The 20635-nt window shown below is 41.5% G+C and overlaps 1 protein-coding gene across 5 annotated transcripts in view; it reads right to left on the bottom strand.

The window, feature by feature from the left end:
* Positions 1 to 20635, bottom strand: part of MGAT4A (alpha-1,3-mannosyl-glycoprotein 4-beta-N-acetylglucosaminyltransferase A) — a 130879-nt gene that overhangs the window by 13900 nt on the left and 96344 nt on the right. For all 5 annotated transcript variants that reach the window (XR_004178370.1, XM_017947768.3, XM_021925092.2 and 2 more), the window contains 6 exons: positions 13110 to 13224; positions 11600 to 11730; positions 7507 to 7614; positions 7198 to 7391; positions 3781 to 3859; positions 2493 to 2559 (listed from right to left, as the gene is read on the bottom strand). Coding sequence is in view for 4 of the 5 variants with exons in the window: in XM_017947768.3 (XP_017803257.1) it covers positions 2493 to 2559; positions 3781 to 3859; positions 7198 to 7391; positions 7507 to 7614; positions 11600 to 11730; positions 13110 to 13224 (694 nt within the window). In the remaining variant the exon portion in view is untranslated. The remainder of the gene's footprint in view (positions 1 to 2492; positions 2560 to 3780; positions 3860 to 7197; positions 7392 to 7506; positions 7615 to 11599; positions 11731 to 13109; positions 13225 to 20635) is intronic.

Raw genomic sequence — 20635 nt, 5'->3', positions numbered from 1 at the left:
TCACCATGTTGGCCAGGCCGGTCTTGAACTCTTGAGCTGGTGATCCGCCTACCTCGGCCTCCCAAAGTGCTGAGATTACAGGCGTGAACCACCGTGCCCAGCCAAGCCCTTGGTTTTCTCGGCTGGTTTCTGCTACTGGACTGGGGCAGTGAGCTGGGGCAGCGGTGATCAGGGCCAAGTATTCTCCCCCTGCTGTGCCTGGGGCACACTTCTGCCCAGATTCATCCGCTGCTCTTGTCTGGAACAAAGCTTCTGGAACAGAACTGGGGGTAAGGACAGACGCTGGCAGCCTGACCTTCCTGGGGAGATGCCACAGCCCTAGCCTAGAAGCTGGCAGGAGAGTCCAGGTACAGTCCAGGCTGTACCTGCACAGGGCAGAGCTTCTGTCTCCCTGAGCTGGGGTGGTGTGGGTGATGAGGCTAGTCCTGGTTCCCTCCCCGAGATCTGGGAGATTCTCATGAATAAATGTTCCTCCATTTGCTGCCAGCCCTTAGGACAATCTTCACAGATTTAAAATAGTTTTTTAAAAAAAATTTTCACCAGTTATAACTGTTTTGCTACCGAGAGGGTCAAGGAAGCTCCTCACACACAGTTCCATTAAAGACTTCTTAAGGAAGCAGAATTTTCCACATTCAGTTGAAAAAAGATCAGCTGCTCTTTAGTTCTGTTCTGTTTGATTACACAAGGTCCTAGGCTGATGATCCAGAGTTCTCTTCTCATTCTAAGAACATGAGTTGATATTTTAGATGGTCATTTTCTTCAAATTACTATAGAGATATTTAATATAGATGTCTCTATTTCCTATGCTACTTTTGTAATCTAGAACATACCATTCTCAGAAATTTAATAAGTGACAGGTAATGGGGTAATAAATGTCTTGGACACTCGGCTGATTTTGTGCATATTTCTAGAGATGGGCTAAGATATTGCCCAAATGTAAAAATCATTCATCCACCAAAACTATAAAGAAAGTAGCCAGGCTTATTGTGCAAGCCTCTTAGCAACGGCTGAATGACACCTGCCAAAGGCAGAACCGCACTAGAAAGGGCTTACAAATGTTATCTATGCTATAGACCTACAATATCAAGTTACCAATATTCGCTCTTGCCTAATACTAAGAGAAGCATTCGTTTGTTTTAAGCAAAAGGAAATGTACAGTTATTTATTGAGTCTGTGTCTACCAAGTAACAGGCCCTGTTAACTACAGGACATGCAGGGGAGACACAGCCCCTCCCTCTCCGGGGGGAGCGCACAGAACGGAGCTATGGAACGACACAATCACACAGCAAAGGCGCACACCGGGGGGTCTGAAGAGCAGGGAAGAGGGGCCACTAAATGGGCAGATTAAAGGTGAAAAAGCATTTATTAGAAGGAAAAATAATTGACCAAACATTTCAGGCACAAAAAATGGCTAGAGATGTGGCTGCCCGGAGAGTATGGGGCCTTCATCAGAGGAACAACAGTCTCAGGGCTGGAGAGAAAGAGCGAGAGAAAGTCACAGACGTGAAGGTGGGTGGGAGCTAAGGGATCGGATAACGAAAAGGTCTCAGGATTCTAGTTACGTTTCAGAAAAGTAACTGCAGTGGCTCTAGAAAGCCACAGCAAGACGCAGTCCCTCCCTTGGCTGTCAATCGGAGACACGGGGCAGACTGTCCCTCACAGACAGGGCGACTCAAGGCTTTCAGATGAAGAACTAACAGATTTGTGCTAATGGACAGCAAGAAGAGGGCGGTCTTCAGGGTGACTCCCAAGGTTAGGCTTAGGCGACCAGATGGATAGGGACAGCAAAAACTGGTGACCAATAAAGAAATGTGGGTGTTACAGACGCTCGTGGTAGGCGGCTTGTGGCCGGCAGGTATAAGGCTATGTCAGTGGACATCTCAACACAGGTGTGATGCTGGAGAAGCGGGGAAGGGGCCTGAAGCACAGATTCTGGCCTGTCATGTGAGCTGAGACCGGAGAGGAGCTAAGCCCGTTCAGTAAGAGGCAGTACAGGCAGACTCTCTATCAGCATCAACAAGAGCACGGCAGATGGAGCCGAAGGAACAAGAAAGACGAGCTAGTCAGGTGTTCGAGACCAGCTTGGCCAACATGGTGAAACCCCGTCTCTACTAAAAATGCAAAAATTAGCCGGGTGCAGTAGTAGGCACCTGTAATCCCAGCCACTTGGGAGGCTGAGGCAGAACTGCTTGAACCTGGGAGGCAGAGGTGGCAGTGAGCTGAGATCCGCCACTGCACTCCAGCCGGGGCGACAGAGCAAGACTCCGTCTCAAAAAAAAAAAAAAAGAAAGACGAGCTAGTGAACCAATCTGTGATATGAAATCCTACTTGGGTCAAATAATAAAAGCAAGTACTACAACACAGTGCACATAAAACCCTGGAGGACACTGGGAATTGTAATCCTCAAGTTGCTTAACATCTGAAAAGAACTTAAAAGTACTTCAGGAGCAAATCCACAAAAATAAAGGCCATTTTACTAAAGCAGATATTACCTATTCTGAAATAGCCATCTTCTAGTCGTTTGTCTTTGGTTTCTTTGCTTATTTCCAAACCTTCACTCTACAATAAAACAAAAGCATTAATTTCAAAAATAATTCTTTCTATTTAACCTAAGTTGTCAATATATCTTAATATAGATGAAGTGGCATTTGTAACACAGCTATCCCTAAAAAGAGAAATATTATCTCAGTCTTGAACTTTAAAAAACGTATTATATTAATAATAAAAGGTGTTTTCTTAAGCCATCATTTGAATCTGTATATAATATATTGGTGGTTGGAAATGAAACATTAAATCAATTAAATAGAACAGTATTTTCTATTAAAACTATAGATGAACTGTGTAGTTAACGTGAAAGAAATCTAAGAATTCCATAGAGACCAATAAATTAAACTGTGTATTAATTAACAGGCATTAAAAACACATAGAATTTGGGACTCAAAATACAAATAGCAAGTAAACACTAAAGAAAACAATGATTCAGGCCAGGCGCAGTGGCTCACGCCTGTAATCCCAGCACTTTGGGAGGCCGAGGCAGGTGGAACACGAGGTCAGGAGATCGAGACTATCCTGGCCAACATGGTGAAACCCAATCTCTACTAAAAATGCAAAAATTAGCTGGGCGTAGTGGCACGTGCCTGTAGTCCCAGCTACTTGGGAGGCTGAGGCAGGAGAATCACTTGAACCTGGGAGGCGGAGGTTGCAGTGAGCCAATATTACACCACTGTACTCCAGCCTGGCGACAGAGTGAGACTCTATCCAAGAAAAAAACAAAACAAAACAAAACAAAAAAACAAACAAAATGATTCATTTCTTTTCCTAGTAGAAACGTTCATATTATTTACAACCTCCACCTCCCAGGTTCAAGTGATTCTCATGCCTCAGCCTCCCGAGTAGCTGGGACTACAGGCGACTGCCACGATGCCTGCTTAAGTTTTGTATTTTTAGTAGAGATGGGTTTTGCCATGTTGGCCAGACTGGTTTTGAACTCCTGACCTCAAGTGATCCACCCGTCTCAGCCTCCCAAAGTGCTGGGATTACAGACGTGAGCCACCAGGTCGGCCTGTTATTTTCCAAGATAAAACGAAGGCTGTTTCTATGAATGTGTCAAATGCACTCGTCAAATATAAAAGTGCTTCATATTTCAAAAAAATTAATATTATTCACCATTGAGTCCTGCAAATCATGAGAATTTTCTTTCCCCTTAAAAACAAGAAAAGCTTCAAGCTAAGTCTACTAGTATAGTTATTAGGGAAAGGTAAGAGGAAAAAGCAGTCATACCTTAAAAGGCAAAACTTCCACAGTTGTGTTTAGCAGAATGTCTCCAGGATGTTCTTGGTTGCCGCTATGGAACAAATAACTGAAAATACAAACATCCAGATAAAAACACAAGTTGGGCTAGATTCTACAAAGATTCAAGAAAATGAGCTTACCTTAGAGTCAACTTTTCTGGACAAGACTCTAAGCAAGCAAAGTTGACAATGATAGAGCTTGTAATAACTGCACAGTATGTGTTCTGAAAGGTTGTAGGGGACGACTTAAAGACTTAAGAGCATGGCCCCTAGTTCAGTCCTTCTGTCAGAAACAATTATGTTTGCTGCTTAACCTAGTAATGTACCTAGACATTTTCAAAAAGGATGACAGTTTTATGTCACTGTCTATAATGCTTTAAATATTTAAACCTCTTCCCAGGAAGAGTCAAAATTATAACACCTATGTAATACTATTGTATCTTGTATCAGAAAAAAACTTTACTAGGACAACCGGTAGTCATGACATGTCCAAAGACCAGTTCTAGGCTGGGCGTGGTGGCTTACACCTGTAATCCCAGCACTTTGGGAGGCTGAGGCAGGAGGATCACTTGAGGCCAGGGGTTCAAGATCAGCCTGGGCAACATAGTGAGAACTTGTCCCTACAAAAAAAAAAATTAGCCAGGCATGGTGGTATGTACCTGCAGTCCCAGCTACTCAGGAAGCTAAGGTGAGAGGATTGCCTGAGATTAGCCCGGAAGGTCTAGGCTACTGTGAGCCATGACTGTGCCACTGCACTCCAGCCTAGGTAACAGAGCCAGAACTCATCTCTAAATAATAATAATAATAGTAATAAATAATAATAAAAGAAACAAAGACTAGTTCTATCCAATACAAATAACTTTAATATAAGTATACTAAAAGTAAATTAACCTCTTAAAATATCTGAATATCAATATTAAAACATTTGAAGAATGACTAATTAATGATACATGGTGACAGATCTAAAATACTCTGTGGGTATGAGTATAATACTGTTTTGATACTCTGAAAACAAACTAGTAAGTATGCGTACGTGTCAGTGTGTGGGGAAGGGTGGAAACAAGGTAAGACATGCAAAGTATGTCTGAATCTAAACCTAACTTGAGTTCAGCTGCATGGTTAAAAGTTTAGGCTTAGGAGTCAGAAAGACCTGGGTCCAAATCCTGGGTCTCTCACTTACTAGAATTTTCACCTTTCACGAGTTTCCTCAGCTTTCTGCACCTGAGTTCCTTCTGCAATGCAGATAGTCCCATCTACCTCAGACGACTGCTGCAATCAGTTCAGGAGAACTGACAAAAGTCCCCTGCACATTCAAAACGCTCAGCCAGTCACAGTGTGGTTACGATACAGTTACAGCCGCAGGACGGGAGATGTGGCTGTAAAAGGGTAACATGGGAATTCTTGGGGGTGATAGAAACGGTCCTTATCTTGATACAGTGGTGTCAAAACCATAGTCTGCAAGATGCTACCCTTGGGCAAGTGGGGTGATAGGTACACAGGATGTCTCAGTTTTACTGAGTGAATCTACACTTTCTCAAAAGTCAAAGACTAAGAAAAAGAAATTGATTGTTGGCCAGGTGCGGTGGCTCATGCCTGTAATCCCAGCACTTTGGGAGGCCGAGGTGGGCAGATCACCTGAGGTCGGGAGTTCAAGACCAGCCTGACCAACACAGGGAAACCCCATCTCTACTGAAAAAAAATAAATTGTTGAGGGAAAAAGCACACAAAATAAATGTATCAAGTCAAATGAAATCGTCCCTGTTATCTCACCTCTATTAACAGTTTAATAGATATTTTACAGATTTGTTCTATGTACATAATATATGTAAAATATTGCTTTTATTATTTCAAAAAATCCTTCTATAATCTTTAAGTCTGTATCTCTATATAGAATGCTATATATTCTCGAATCCTATACACATAGAATGCTATAATCTGTAAAATGATAACGATTATCTATAAAGTTATAAAATTTGCTTTTAACTCCACTTAGTGCATATCTAAAAAATTTTTCATGCCAATACATATTAATCTATGTCATTATTTTTGATGACTGTTTACAGCATTCCACTGCGTGGCAATATCATTTTATTTAACCAAACACACGCTAACGGACATCTATGCTGTTTCTAATTCCATGCTGGCTCTCTGAGTGGTAAACAGTATCTCAAAGTGCAGAATATTACTAATAGTATAAAAATGAACTGTAACAGCAAAACAAATAAATGCTCATGCGAGCGCTAAATATTATTCAAAACTATTTCTGTATGTTCTTCCAGTGGTATTCCCATTGCTTAAAACATTTTTACAACTTGAATTCCTCTTTGGAGTCAGTTGAGAGTAACAAAAGAAGATTATTCACATCGTATCACAGCTCTAAACTGTTTCTGACCACCTTAAATAGAATTACTGACAATGACTTCTGGTGGGTTCTAGAAATCAAATTAGCCCTCCCATCAGGACACACAGAACGAAATACCACCTAGTGGGGCACTATGTTCTTTTAAGTCTGCCGCGGCCAATCTGGGGAACACACCCAAACCTGAAGAAGGACTGAAGGAATCATGACTATTAAATTAAAAATAGGCCAGATGCAGTGGCTCACACCTGTAATCCCAACACTTTGGGAGGCCGACATGGGTGGATTACCTGAGGTCAGGAGTTTGAGACCAGCCTGGTCAACATGGTGAAACGCCATCTCCACTAAAAATATACAAAAAAAATTAGCCAGGTGTGGCAGGCACCTGTAATCCCAGTTACTTGGGAGGCTGAGGCAGGAGAATCTCTTGAACCCGGGAGGTGGAGGTTGCAATGAGCTACATCGCACCACTGCACTCCAGCCCGGGCAACAGAGCGAGGCTCTGTCTCAAAAAAAAAAAAAAAAAAAAAAAGAAGAAAGAAAGTCCTAAATTTTGTAAAATGAATATAAATGCTCAAAAACATAAAACGGCTGTAAATTTCTCCCTGGTGTACCGAAAATAACCTAGCATTTGTAAAACCATTGACTAAAAATAGTCATACTCTGTCAAATCTGTCATTTCAACCAAATTACTGGGCTAATCAAGTAGGTCCAGATCCATCTTCAAGGGACATGCCAGGATAAAGACATAAACACTAATTTGAGATTTTTGAGAGTTGTGCATAAAAGTATTAAAAAAATTATACTAGATGGAAGTCCAGAAATACCAACGAAGCTCACCAAACATGTCAAATGTCGATGTTACATCTGAACACAACACACTCGTTTTATTATGGAGTTGTTTTACATGTAATTTAAAGCCCAACATTTTGGAGCCCACTGTGTCCCCACATCTGTCATGCACACACACACACAAATCTATTGTAAATCACATTATGAATAAGAGGTCTGAATTGTAAGATCACAAACATTTCAGTAATCACCAACCTTTCTACATTGACTGGTTTATCAAATTTAAACAAGATGTAGTCTCCAGCTATCGGTGTGATAGCCCAGAAAAAATCCTCTCCCATGTAAGTCTTCTCCAGCGTATGCCCTTGGTAGACCTTCAAGGAAGTAGACACCTCTGCAGGCGGGTTTACATGGATTTTAAGAAGTAACGGTTTCATGTAATCTTTATCCTGAGAGCAAAGACATACATGTTATTAAGTAATATACAGCTTATTTAAGAAGAAAAACAATAATTATACCTTAACAAGTTGTATGTTCATGAGAAAATAAAATTAAGTCACCAACCGTGAGTTTTTGGATTTTTCCTGATAGTGATGAGTGCAGACCAACGTGTTGGAAAAGGGAAGGTCTGAAGCGAATTCGCAGATTTGCTTTCTGTCTATCACAGTGTTTCTAAATATTTAAAAAAAATCACGTTAGTGTTGCATAATAAAGTGAAATCTTGCCCTCACCGGGAAAATGAGAAGTCCTTTATTAAAATATTGAAAAGAAGGGCGGGGCATGGGTGGGTCATCCCTGGTAATCCCAGCATGTTGAGAGGCCGAGGCAGGTGGATCACCTGAGGTCAGGAGTTTGAGAGCAGCGTGGCCAACATGGTGAAACCCCGTCTCTACTAAAAATACGAAAATTAGCCAGGTGTGCACACCTATAATTCCAGCTACTCGGGAGGCTGAAGCAGGAGAATCACTTGAACCCAGGAGGCGGAAGCTGCAGTGAGCCAAGATCGTGCCACTGCACTCCAGCCTGGGTGACAGAGTAAAACTCTGTCACCAAAAAAAAAAAAAAATGGAAAAGAAAACAACATCAAGTCATAATTACAAGTCATATTTTTTTCTAGTCTTTGAGGCACTAATAGATTTGCTGCTTACTTGATAGACAGTCATGATCCAGAAATTTAAAATAAGCATAGTTAAAGGAAGAATGAAGGGTCTAATTTCAACCATCCTTCAACACATGTCAATAAAGATTTGACTTTTAACATTAAAATGCACAAACTATAGACTAGGGGGTTGGTTCAAATATACAAAATATTTTTGATTGAATAATATAATGAAGCATTTGCAAATTATAAATGGCGCATTTTGTTGCATGAAAGCAACTTGAAAATGTGAGGCACTCATTTGCCTAGAAGTAAATGATATGAAAAATTCCACAGACAGTCTCTGTCAACACAGGGAGGGACACCTATGTTTCTTTTTTTTTTTTTGAGATGGAGTCTCGCTCTGTTGCCCAGGCTGGAGTGCAGTGGCACGATCTCGGCTCACTGCAAGCTCTGCCTCCCGGGTTTATGCCATTCTTCTGCCTCAGCCTCCTGAGTAGCTGGGACTACAGGCGCCCGCCACCACGCCCGGCTAATTTTTTGTATTTTTAGTAGAGATGGGGTTTCACCGTGGTCTCGATCTCCTGACCTTGTGATCTGCCCGCCTCGGCCTCCCAAAGTGCTGGGATTACAGGCGTGAGGAAACTTACAGTGCCCCATGGTCTAGATGTTCCATCTCAACCTGTCCTCATGCGTGGGCCCGTGTGTGAAGGCTGTGCAACACTGAGGACCCCCTTGACAGGTATTTTTAGACTTTTCATTTTCAATAACTTATATAAGTTTGGGACCAAAAAAAATCAAAAAACACATATGTATAAGAAATTTACACTTGGCTGGGCATGGTGGCTTATGCTTGTAATCCCAGCACTTTGGGAGGCCAAGGTGGATGGATCATCTGAGGTCAGGAGTTTGAGACCAGTCTGGCCAATGTGGTGAAACTCCATCTCTACTAAAAATACAAAAATTAGCAGCCGGGCCTGGTGGCTCACATCTGTAATCCTAGCACTTTGGGAGGCTGAGGCAGGGGTGATCATGAGGTCAGGAGATTGAGATCATCCTGGCCAACACAGTGAAACCTGGTCTCTACTAAAAATATAAAAATTCGCCAGGCATGGTAGCGCGTGCCTGTAGTCCCTGCTGCTTGGGAGGCTGAGAAGCAGGAGAATCGCTTGAACCCGGGGGGGCAGAGGCTGCAGTGAGCTGAGATTGCGTCATTGCACTCCAGTCTGGCTGACATGAGTGAAATGCTGTCACAAAAAAAAAATATATATATATATATATATATATATATATATTTAACCTAACCCTAACCCTAACCCTAACCCTAACCCTAACCCTAACACATATATATGTGTGTATATATATATATATATACTGGGTCCTAAAATGCCTATTTCTCAAGAGGTTTCACTTCACTGGCATTATTACTGTCACTATGATACAGGTGAAATGGTGTATTTTCTTTGCACAAATACTCAAGTGGAAGGAAAAAGAAAGGGAGGAAGAGTCACAGGGAAGGGCAAAGGGCGGGAGAGGAGTGCGAGGTTGAGGAGACAGCGAAACCACCAAGGCAGTGTCTGGAACTCAGCCCGTCACTCCAGCGGCAATGGAAGGACTCAAGGGCCCAAGGAGGCTGATAACCCTTTGGGAGAATGTGTGAATGATTCGCAGGGTTTCCCGGGCCACTGTCAAGCATGTGTTGACAGCACCCTCGACATTCTAGGGGAAGCAACTGAAGAATTACAGGCCACAGAAAAACATGGACGACAGAAGGGTGAAGGAATGGATGAAATCGTCCAAAAGTTCATGTCCCCAAATTTATGGATGATTTAGAGGGTTTCTGTGGTTTTAATTTTTACTATAGATTTTTTCACCTCACAGGCTCATTTTAGAACCTAACCACATATTAAATAAAATTGCACAGGACGAATGAAATGCAAGCATATTGTAGGAGGTTAAAGATGACACTAACTTTTTTGTGTCCTACAATAAAAATTTCTGTAAGTCACAGTGAAAATACATGTAAGGACTGAGATCTCTAAAAAATGAATTGTTTAAAACAATTTATATGTTCAACTAATTGTCGGAAAACAGATAACTCTGCCATTTTGCTATATTCCATGATTTCCTCTAAGAATTTTTTTTTTTTTTTAATTGTGTGTGTGTGTTTTTTTTTTTAAACAAAATGCAATGGTAGCCTACAGACACCAGAGGGTAGTATCTTAAAAACTAGCAGGTATGAGGATTCAACTATTCTAGGGAGCAGAAGGTCATGAAGTCACACTAATGCTTATTTGTTACAATGAACGGTAAGACAACTCTATGATGACATTTTCTTACAATAATACTTATCATTACACATCAAAATGGACCTTTTTAAGAATTTGTACTTCTATATTTTGTTTATGCTTACACCAGATAAATTAAAAGCTGTATTTTTTTCAGAGATACAATTCAAATTGGACGAGGAAAACATACCTAATTACTCTTTTTTAAAAAACATTACTGTTTTTTTTTGGTAGAGATGGGTCTTGATATGTTGCCCAGGCTTGTCCTGAACTTCTGGGCTCAAGTGATCCTCCAGTCTTGGCCTCCCAAGGTGCTGGGATTACAGGTGCGAGTCACTGCACCTGGCCTAATTACTCTTTTTTTTTTTTGAGATGGAGTCTCGGTCTGTTGCCCGGGCTGAAGTGCAGTGGTGTGATCTCGGCTCACTGCAAGCTCCGCTTCCCAGGTTCACGCCATTCTCCTGCCTCAGCCTCCCGAGTAGCTGGGACTATAAGTGCCTGCCACCACACCCAGCTAATTTTTTTTTTTTTTTTTTTTTTTGTATTTTTAGTACAGACGGGATTTCACCGTGTTAGCCAGGATGGTCTCGATTTCCTGACCTCGTGATTCACTCGCCTCAGCCCCCCAAAGCACTGGGATTACATGCGTGAGCCACCGCGCCCAGCCTAATTACTCTTGACAATAAGATCTCTATGGTAATAACGTGCAATCTGAATGATCAAAGCAAAAATTATTATTCACTTACTTGACTGCAACCATCACCCCAAAGGTAACCATATTATTATGAACACTGGCTTGTTGTGAGTAACACACTGAAAGGTACTTTAACGTGTCATTGTTTTGGTATAAAATATTACTTCTATTTTATTCCTCATGTACAGACGTGTTAGGGTCTAATAAAGTCCGCAGTATACATGGAAAAAGAAAGTGAACAGGAAACATGAAGAAAACAAACTGCAATGGCATCGCATGCAAAAACGGATATGACCAACATCTCTAGCCAATAGTTAGCGAACTGCCAGGGCTTACAAACACTAGAAACGTTTATCAGCAATTTAAAGGACGTCCATCATCTTGCAACAGCTTCCTGCTTTACAGGATTTTCCACTGCTATCTAAAAGTTCTTCTACTACAGAAACTTTGTATCAGCTCAGGAAAGAAGTTTTATATCACCTAGCTATCTAACTATGTATTTGCAAAATCTCTAAAAGTCACTTTCACGAAATACAGAGAAGCAACTCCCTCCGCTCTGGTGAGGAATTAACTTACTGCATCTTTTTCCGGGTTGCAGACTTTCACCCAGAGAATATGGTCCAAGAGCCAGTCAATGGGTTTCTCCTTGTAAAACATGAATATGAATTCCACAATCAGAGTAAGATCCGGCGCTTGAAACATTTTGCCTGAAAAGATATATTCGCAGTCAGTCGCTGCAGTACAGAAACCAAGCACCAAACCGGCTGACATTCGTGAACTCTTGTCCACGACCTACGCTGAAGCTTGTCCATTCAACTACAAAATCATCATAAACAATTTCTCCACTTGCATTATCCAAATTAAACAACGTTGCTTCGGCTAAACTTTTTCATGAGCTGTCACCTGGGTGTAAACAGATGTAGTAAATTCCTGATGTTATTTTAGTAATCTATCATATACCTAACGGCCCAAAGCATTCAAAAGGCAAATCAGAAATTTTCCCCTTCCTGTGTTACTAAGATTCTTCCCATTAAACACTGAGAGGTTTAGGTAAAAAATTTTCATCTAAATCAATAAATCCAAACAACAAGGACTCCTAATTTTGTTTTCACTGAAGCATTCACAGGTAAAGATGGTTTTTGAGTCTTAAGTTTTGAGTTAAATGATCAAGAAGGTCAAAGGTCCAGCCTCTAACGCTTAAAGTGTTAAAAAGTACCATAGGAGATGAAATGTTATCCTCTGAGTATTATTTGAACCCTGTAAATTTCCTTTAATTCTTCAACTTTAAACATATATATGTATTTTTTTTTGTTTTAGATAGACTCTCGCTCTTGTCCCCAAGGCTGGAGTGCAGTGGCATGATCTCAGCTCACTACAACCTCCACCTCCCCCGTTCAAGCAATTCTCTTGCCTCAGCCTCCCAGGTAGCTAGGATTACATGCACCTGCCACCATGCCAGGCTAATTTTTGTATTTTTAGTAGAGACAGGATTTCACCATGTTGGCCAGGCTGGTCTTGAACTGACCTCAGCTGATCCACACGCCTCGGCCTCCCAAAGTGCTGGGATTACAGGCATGAGCCACTGCGCCTGGCCAACTTCAAACATATTCTTTATAGCTGGCTAATTTTGAAACAGCACCCAAAAACATTTAGAAATGAGTGCCCCAACTAGTTAAGAGAAAAATGAATAAAAATTAATCACCGAATGAGGACTTCATGCATTACATGAAAATACTAGGAATTCATATGAGAAAACTCTTTGTGGTCCTCTTTTTAAAAGAACCGCAATCTTATGTTAACAAAGGAGCTGGAAATGCCAGAGAAGAAAAAATCAAACATGTTCACCAGGACCACGGTTGCCATTGCGGAGAACTCTAGAAGAAACACAACCATCTGAGAAGTCTCCAAATTATCTTGGGTTGACTTTCATCATGTCATACAAAGAGGTTTACCTAACTTAAGTTTTCTCAAAAACAACCCATTTCTATAGGAAAAAAGACAACATTAGGACAAGTAAGCATTTGGTTTTAGATTCTGAGAGTTGCAGTCATTTCTGAAAAGTATGTAAGTGTGACACTTTTCTTACCAATGAAGCCCAGCTGGGAAAACTCTAGAATCATCCATTCCTCAGAAGAAAGTTGAAGTGCAAAATTTTTTATGGTATTAAAATAATTTTGTTTGACAATAATATCATCTTCAAGCTACAGAAAAGTGAAAAACCATATTAATAACATCAAAAAAAAAAAAAAGAAGGAAAGGTATTGAGAGAAGGACATTATTATGGAAAAATACAAGCATACTTTTATCATGAAAATCAAGAAAACAATGGTAAAAACAATAAAAATATAAAGTTAGAGATTATTAAAAGAAAGTGAAGAAAATAAAATGGAAGAAATACATCGTAAGTCAACTAAGCCACTCCTTTCTATGGGAAATAACAATGAGGAAAATGAGGACATCCTTTCCAAGTAAGTCAGCTGGAATGATGCTGACATGTGAGTGGACGGGGCAGAGAGAACACAAGATAAAGGTCTTATCACAGCAGAAATTATGGGGACAGAGGGGGAAGAGAGAGAGAAGGAGGATATCAGGATACATTCTACGGGGGAGAAAGCACAAAGACAGTTTATACTGCATTTAGTAGTCTTCCTGTTAGTAGTGATAATGTTATTGGTATTTTGAAGCTATTTTAGGTATATTATAGAATAAAAAATTATATTATTAGGATATTATTAAAAACCAAGGCTTTTAATATAAAAGAAAATAAATACATGTAAACATTTGGAAAGCTAAGTACAAGCCCTATAATTTTATTATAACCCTGAAATCTTATATCTTAATCTAGTTTGAATTGGAACTATCAATACAAACTTGTGATTTTTTTCCTCTGTAAAATAAAATACACTTTTTCTTGCTGAAAGTCCTAGAAGCAAAAACAAGACAATAGCAATGGGCACCTTTAAGCGCTCAGATTGTGTTTCTATATACCACACATCCTGAAGAGGAACAGAGCTCCTCAGAGAAATGATCCGTTCTAGATCTGGGATAGAAAATCATCAAAGAAACAATCACAATTACTGAGGCCAGGTGCCGTAGCTCACGCCTGTAATCCCAGCACTTTGGGGGACCAAAGCAGGTGGATGGCTTGAGTTGCCCAGGAGTTCAAGATGAGCCTAGGCAACAGAGCAAGACCTCATCTCTACAAAAAATAAAAAAATTAGCCGGGCATGGGGATGGGTACCTGTAATCCCAGCTACTTGGAAGGCTGAAGCAGGAGGATCACTTGAGCACCCCCAAAAGATTGCTGGACTTATATAGAAAGGATACAAAAGCCAATTTGAAGGGGTTCCCACTGGATTATGATGTACCAATGAAAGCATCAATAAGAATAATGATTGTAATGGACTGGGGCAAATCAAATGTATTTTAAATATCCATGAGTTCATAATGATACATTGTTTTAAGGGGATACATGTGCAGGTCTGTTACATGGATAGATTGCATAATGCTGAGGTTTCGGCTTCTACTGTACCCGCCACCCAAATAGTGAACATAGTACCCAATAGGTAACATAATGATACTTTAAAAACAGCTACCACTGGAGATTGCTAAGGCACCAACTTTAAAAATTAGTAAGAGAATGAAATCAAGCATTTACTCCAGCTTTTCTTTAAGAACTATTTTTCAAGGTAATCTAATAACGGGAAGAAAAATTCTTTATTAGAAGAACTCAACATAGCATTTAGAACTAAGCTAAGAGCATCAGCAATTACAGAATTAGGAAAGCACCACTTGGAAACCGCTAATGAAATAATTGATCTAGGGAAGAAGAATCAATGGATGCTGAAACCTTAAGTGGAACAGCTGCGGGAGAGCTAAGTTCATAATGCGGCAATGAGGCGGGCAGACGGAACCCACTGATGACTCTCAGCATCACTGCAGGTGGGACTGCCTGAGGTAACGTGCTTTCTTTTTTTATTTTTATTTTTTATTTTTGAGATGGAGTTTCCCTCTGTCGCCTACACTAGAGTGCAGTGGTGCGATGTCGGCTCACTGTAACCTCTGCCTCCTGGGTTCAAGTGACTCTCCTGCCTCAGCCTCTCTGAGTAGCTGGGATTGCAGGCACACACCACCACGCCTAGCTAATGTTTTTGTATTTTTAGTACAGACGAGGTTTCACCATGTTGGCCAGGCTGGTCTCAAACCCTTGACCTCAGGTGATCCGCCTGCCTCGGCCTCCCAAAGTACTGGGATTACAGGCGTGAGCCATGGCGCCCGGCCCGTAACACGCTTTCTTATGCGCTACCATAAGAATTACTCAGTACCACCTGTGAAGTGCCTGCATCATCTATCACGTTTCCAGAAGGCACCGTATTCAACTCAGAGTTCTTTGCAATAAAGCACTTTATGAAACTGTGTGATGCTGTCCGTGGCAACTCCATTCTAAGCCACAGCATCTCCCTTTCCCCTGAGCTGTATGTCTGTGACAATCACAAAGTCACCCCTGACTCCACTGCCTTTTGGAAAGCATTCTTTAAGAGTCATGGGTGTGGGCTGGGCGCGGTGGCTCAAGCCTGTAATCCCAGCACTTTGGGAGAGGCGAGGCGGGTGGATCACGCGAGGTCAGGAGATGAGACCATCTGGCTAACACGGTGAAACCCGATCTCTACTAAAAAATACAAAAAACTAGCCGGGTGAGGTGGCTGAGCATGATCCTTCTCAGGAGGCTGAGGCAGGAGAATGGGTGTAAACCCGGGGAGGCAAACTTGCAGTGAGCTGAGGTCTGACACTGCAGCCTAGCGACAGGCCGAGAGACTCCGTCTCAAAAAAGAGTCATGGGTGTGATACATTGCTAAGCCATTACAGCCACAGACCATATCGAGGGGATAATTACGAAGGCTGGAATAAATTCCTTTGCCACATCACCTCTCATCTTAGTCTTCAACAAAATATCCCAGGTAAAATCTACATATGAACATTTAAAACTATCATTAACTGAGAACTTTTTAGACTAGTATGTTTTTCCCACTAATACTTTGTAGACGACAATGAACTCACTGAGAGAACTGCACATAATAAGCATATGTGAAGACTTGAATATAAAGCAACTCACTCTTTCCTGAGGCATAATTTTTGGGCAAATGTGATTACTTTAAGAATGTTCAGGCCGGGTGCAGTGGCTCATGCCTGTAATCCCAGCACTTTGTGAGGCTGAGATGGGTGGATCACTTGAGGTAAGGAGTTTGAGACCAGCCTGGCCAATATGATGAAACCCTGTCTCCACTAAAAATACAAAAAGTTAGCCAGGCGTGGTGGCAAGTGCCTGTAATCCCAGCTACTTGGGAGGCTGAGGCAGGAGAATCACTTGAACCTGGGAGGCGGAGGTTGCAATGAGCAGAGATCACACCATTGCAGTCCAGCTTGGGCTAGAGGGAGACCATGTCTCAAACAAACAAACAAAAAGAAGAATGTTCAAGCCTGGGCAACAAAGTGAGACCCTGTTTTTACAAAAAGAAAAAAAAAAAAAAAAAAAAAAGCCAGGCATGGTGGCGCATGCCTGTGGCCCCAACCACACAGGAGGCTAAGGCGGGAGAATCACATGACCCAGGTCAAGGCTGCAGCGAGCTGTGAACTGTGTTTGCACCACTGCACTCCAGCCTGGGCAACAGAGGAAGACCCTGTCTCAAAAAAAAAAAAAAAAAAAAGCTCATTGACACCAGTGGCTCACATCTGTAACCCCTGCTCTTTGGAAGGCAGAGGCAGCAGGATCATTTGAGGCCAGGAGTTCAAGACCCGCCTAGGCAACATAGCAATACCCCCATCTCTACCAAAAAGAAATACAAAAATTAGCCCGGTATGGTGGTGCATGCCTGTAGTCCCAGATTCCTGGGAGGCTAAAACAGGAGGATCACTTGAGCCCAGGTGTTTGAGGTGCCATGAGCTATGACTGTGCCACTGCGCTCCAGCCTGTGTGACAGTCAGACTCTGTCTCTGAAAAACAAAAGAATGTTCACTGAATGTGACTTTGAAACAGCTGAACAATTAGAAACAATCTAAATGACCAACAACAAGGTTGATTATGATATCTGAATAACAGGACTTCAAGAAGGGATTAAAAATCACACCAATCTATATTCACTGGCATATAAAGGTATGTATCAACAATATGTTAAGTGACAGCAAAAAAAGGTTATCAGACAGTACATACAGCATGATCCTCCATTGTAAAAGAGGGCTGTGTGAGAGTGACATCAGCAAGACAGAAACAGGAAACCCAGACCCACAAGACACATTCGATTCAAAATCTGAGCATTCGACAGCCACAGGCCCTCTCTCGGGCACAGTGCACCGTGAGGAAACTCTCAATTTCCGACTTCTCCCCGAGGACAGAAGGAAGTTGGTGTACGCCCAGTGTTTTTGACTTTTTCAAGTGCAGCCAGAGGGAATGATTTCTGTCTCATCTAAATCAAAGTAGTGACAGGAGCAGGGCACCAGGATAGGAGCTAAGAACAAAGGCCATCACTTGGCACCAGAGGTTGCAGTACCAGCGACAGAAACTAGGTGGAGCTCCAGTACTGCAGCTTACTACAATACCAACAAGGCCACAGTCCCGCAGAGCTCGCGGGTAGAAGTCAGTGAACTTCAGTTAGGAGATTACACCCACAGGGGGAGAGGACATGGCCCCAGAAAAGGCTCAAAGGGCTCCAGAGCCTTTAACTAGGCTGACTGAAGAAAATCCTTCCGCTACAAAACCAGACTGCAAAGACTGGGAGAGGTGGCTGATTGTTCAAATGCCAAGATCCCAACAACAAAAACAAGATACACAAATAAACAAAAACACGGCATCCCCAAAGGAACAAGTTAAAACTCCAGAAACCAACCCCAAAGAAATGAAGACATATGAATTGCCCAGTAATTCAAAATAACTGTCATAAGATTGCTCAGTAAATTAAAAAAAAGAGCAGAGAGAGACAACTAAATGAAATCAGGAATATGATGCATGAACAAAATGAGAATATCAACAGAGATACAAACTACAAAGAGCCAAACAGAAATTCTAAAACTGAAGAATACAAAACCTGAAGTGAAAATTTCACTAGAAGGACTAAACAGCAGACCTGAGCAGGCAGAAGGATCAGTGAACTTAACGATAGGACTTTTGAAATTACTGAGGCACAGGAGCAAAAAGAAAAAAGAAGAAAAGAAAAATAATGATACCCTGAGGGACCTACAGACAGCATAAGGCGAAACAACATACACATTATGAGAGTTCTACAAGGAGAACAGAGCCAATTTCAACTTCCCAAATATGAGGATAGAAATGGGCACACAAATTCAAAAAGTTCAAAGAACCCAACTACAAAAAATCGATTTACATCAAGAAGTATCATAATGAAGTTGTCAAAAGTCACAAAGAAAGGATCTTGAAAGCCGTAAGAGGAAAGTGCCCCAACAAATACAAGATAACATCTATTAGATGATGAGCAGATTTCCCAGCAGAAACTTTATAGGCTGGAAGAGAGTGGAATGATATGTTCAAAGTGCTAAAACATACTAAACAAAAACCAGCCAGCCAAGAATATTGTATCTGACAAAATTGTAATTCAAAAGTAAAGAAGTCTGGGCGCGGTGGCTCACACCTGTAATTCCAGCACTTTGGGAGGCAGAGGCAGGTGGATCACCTGAGGTCAGGAGTTTGAGACCAGCCTGAACAACATGGTGAAACTCTCATCTCTACTAAAACTACAAAAATTAGCTGCGTGTAGTGGTGGGCACCTGTAATCCCAGCTACTCGGGAGACTGAGGCAGGAGAATCACTTGAACCCACTAAAAATACAAAAAATTAGCCAGGCATAGTGGCAGGAGCCTGTAACCCCTGATTTGACTCTACTGTCTTTTGGAAAGCATTCTTTTTTTTTTTTTTTTTTGAGAGGGAGTCTTGCTCTATTGCCCAGGCTGTAGTGCAGTGGCGCGATCTCGGCTCACTGCCAGCTCTGCCTCCCAGGTTCATGCCATTCTACTGCCTCAGCCTCCCCAGCAGCTGGGACTACAGGCGCCTGCCACCACACCCTGGCCGCTTTTTTGGATTTTTAGTAGAGGCCGGGGTTTCACCGTGTTAGCCAGGATAGTCTCGATCTCCTGACCGTGATCCACCTGCCTCGGCGGCATTCTTTTTTTTTTTTTTTTGAGGCGAGGGTCTTGCTCTGTCGCCCAGGCTGGAGTGCAGTGGCGGATCTCAGCTCACTGCAAGCTCTGCCTCCCGGGTTCGCCATTCTCCTGCCTCAGCCTCCCGAGTAGCTGGGACTACAGAAGCCCATGCACCTCGCCCGGCTAGTTTTTTGTATTTTTAGTAGAGGCGGGGTTTCACTGTGGCAGGTTGGGTCTGGGCCTGACAGCAGTGATCCGCCGTCGGCCTCCCAAAATTAACAAAGTTACAGGCTTGAGAGCCACCTTTGCCCGGGCCAGGGAAAGCTTATTCTTTAAGAGTCATGGGTGTGATACATTCCAAACCATGCAACCCTGGAGTCATATCCTGAGGGGATAATTACGAAGGCTGGAATAAATTCCTTTGCCACATCACCTCTCATCTTAGTCTTCAACAAAATGTCCCAGGTAAAATCTATCCTGTATGAACCTTTAAAACTACCATTAACTGAGAACTTTTTAGGCTAATATGTTTTTCCCACTAATACTTTATAGATGACAATGAACTCACTGAAAGAATTCCACCTAATAAGCTAATGTGAAGACCTGAATATAAAACAACTCCCTCTTTCCTGAGGCATAATTTTGGGCAAACGTGATTATATTAAGAATGTTCAGGCTGGCCACAGCAAGGTGGAGGTTGCAGTGAGCCAAGATCGTGCCACTACTGCACTCCAGCCTGGGGAACAGAATCCATCTCAAAAAAAAGAAAAGAAAAAAGAAGAAATTAAGACTTTCCCAGATAAACAAAAGCTGAGTGGGTTCATCACCACTAGACCTGCCCTATTGCTGAAGGAACATTTTCAAGTGAAGTGAAAGGTCAATAAGCAGTAATAAAGCACCATATAAAAATACAAAACTCCCTGATAAAGGTAAATATAAAGATAAATATGGATGTAGTAAGGTAATGCAGGTGCATGAATCACTTTAAAATCTGGTACCCCTTTTAAATCTTTTAATCACATTAAAATCACTTCTTAAAGACCAAAAGCATAAACAATAATTATAAATCTAAGTTAATGTATATGCAATATAAAAAGAGGTCACTGATGTCATTGGTAAAATAGAGTGCAGGGGACACACAGATGTAAAACAGTAGAGATTTTGTCATTGAAGTAATCAGCTTTAAATAGATTGTTATAACTTTAAGATCTCTTATGTAATTGCAATGGTAACTACAAAATGAATATCTATTGAATATACACAAAGGGAAACAGGGAATCAAAATACGTCACTATTTTAAAAAATCAACAAAACACAAAAGAAAGCAGCAAGAGAGGAAAAGATAGACAAAAAGTTCCCAGACATACAAAAAATAAAGTAAATGGCAATAGAAAGTCTTTCTGTATTAGTAATCACTAAAAATGTAAATGGGTCAAACATCCCAATTAAAAGACACAGGCCAAA

The sequence above is a fragment of the Papio anubis genome, chromosome 14 (genome assembly GCF_008728515.1).
Source record: "Papio anubis isolate 15944 chromosome 14, Panubis1.0, whole genome shotgun sequence".
In the NCBI taxonomy this organism is placed as follows: Eukaryota; Metazoa; Chordata; class Mammalia; order Primates; family Cercopithecidae; genus Papio; species Papio anubis.
This window is presented reverse-complemented; position numbering and strand designations above follow the sequence as displayed.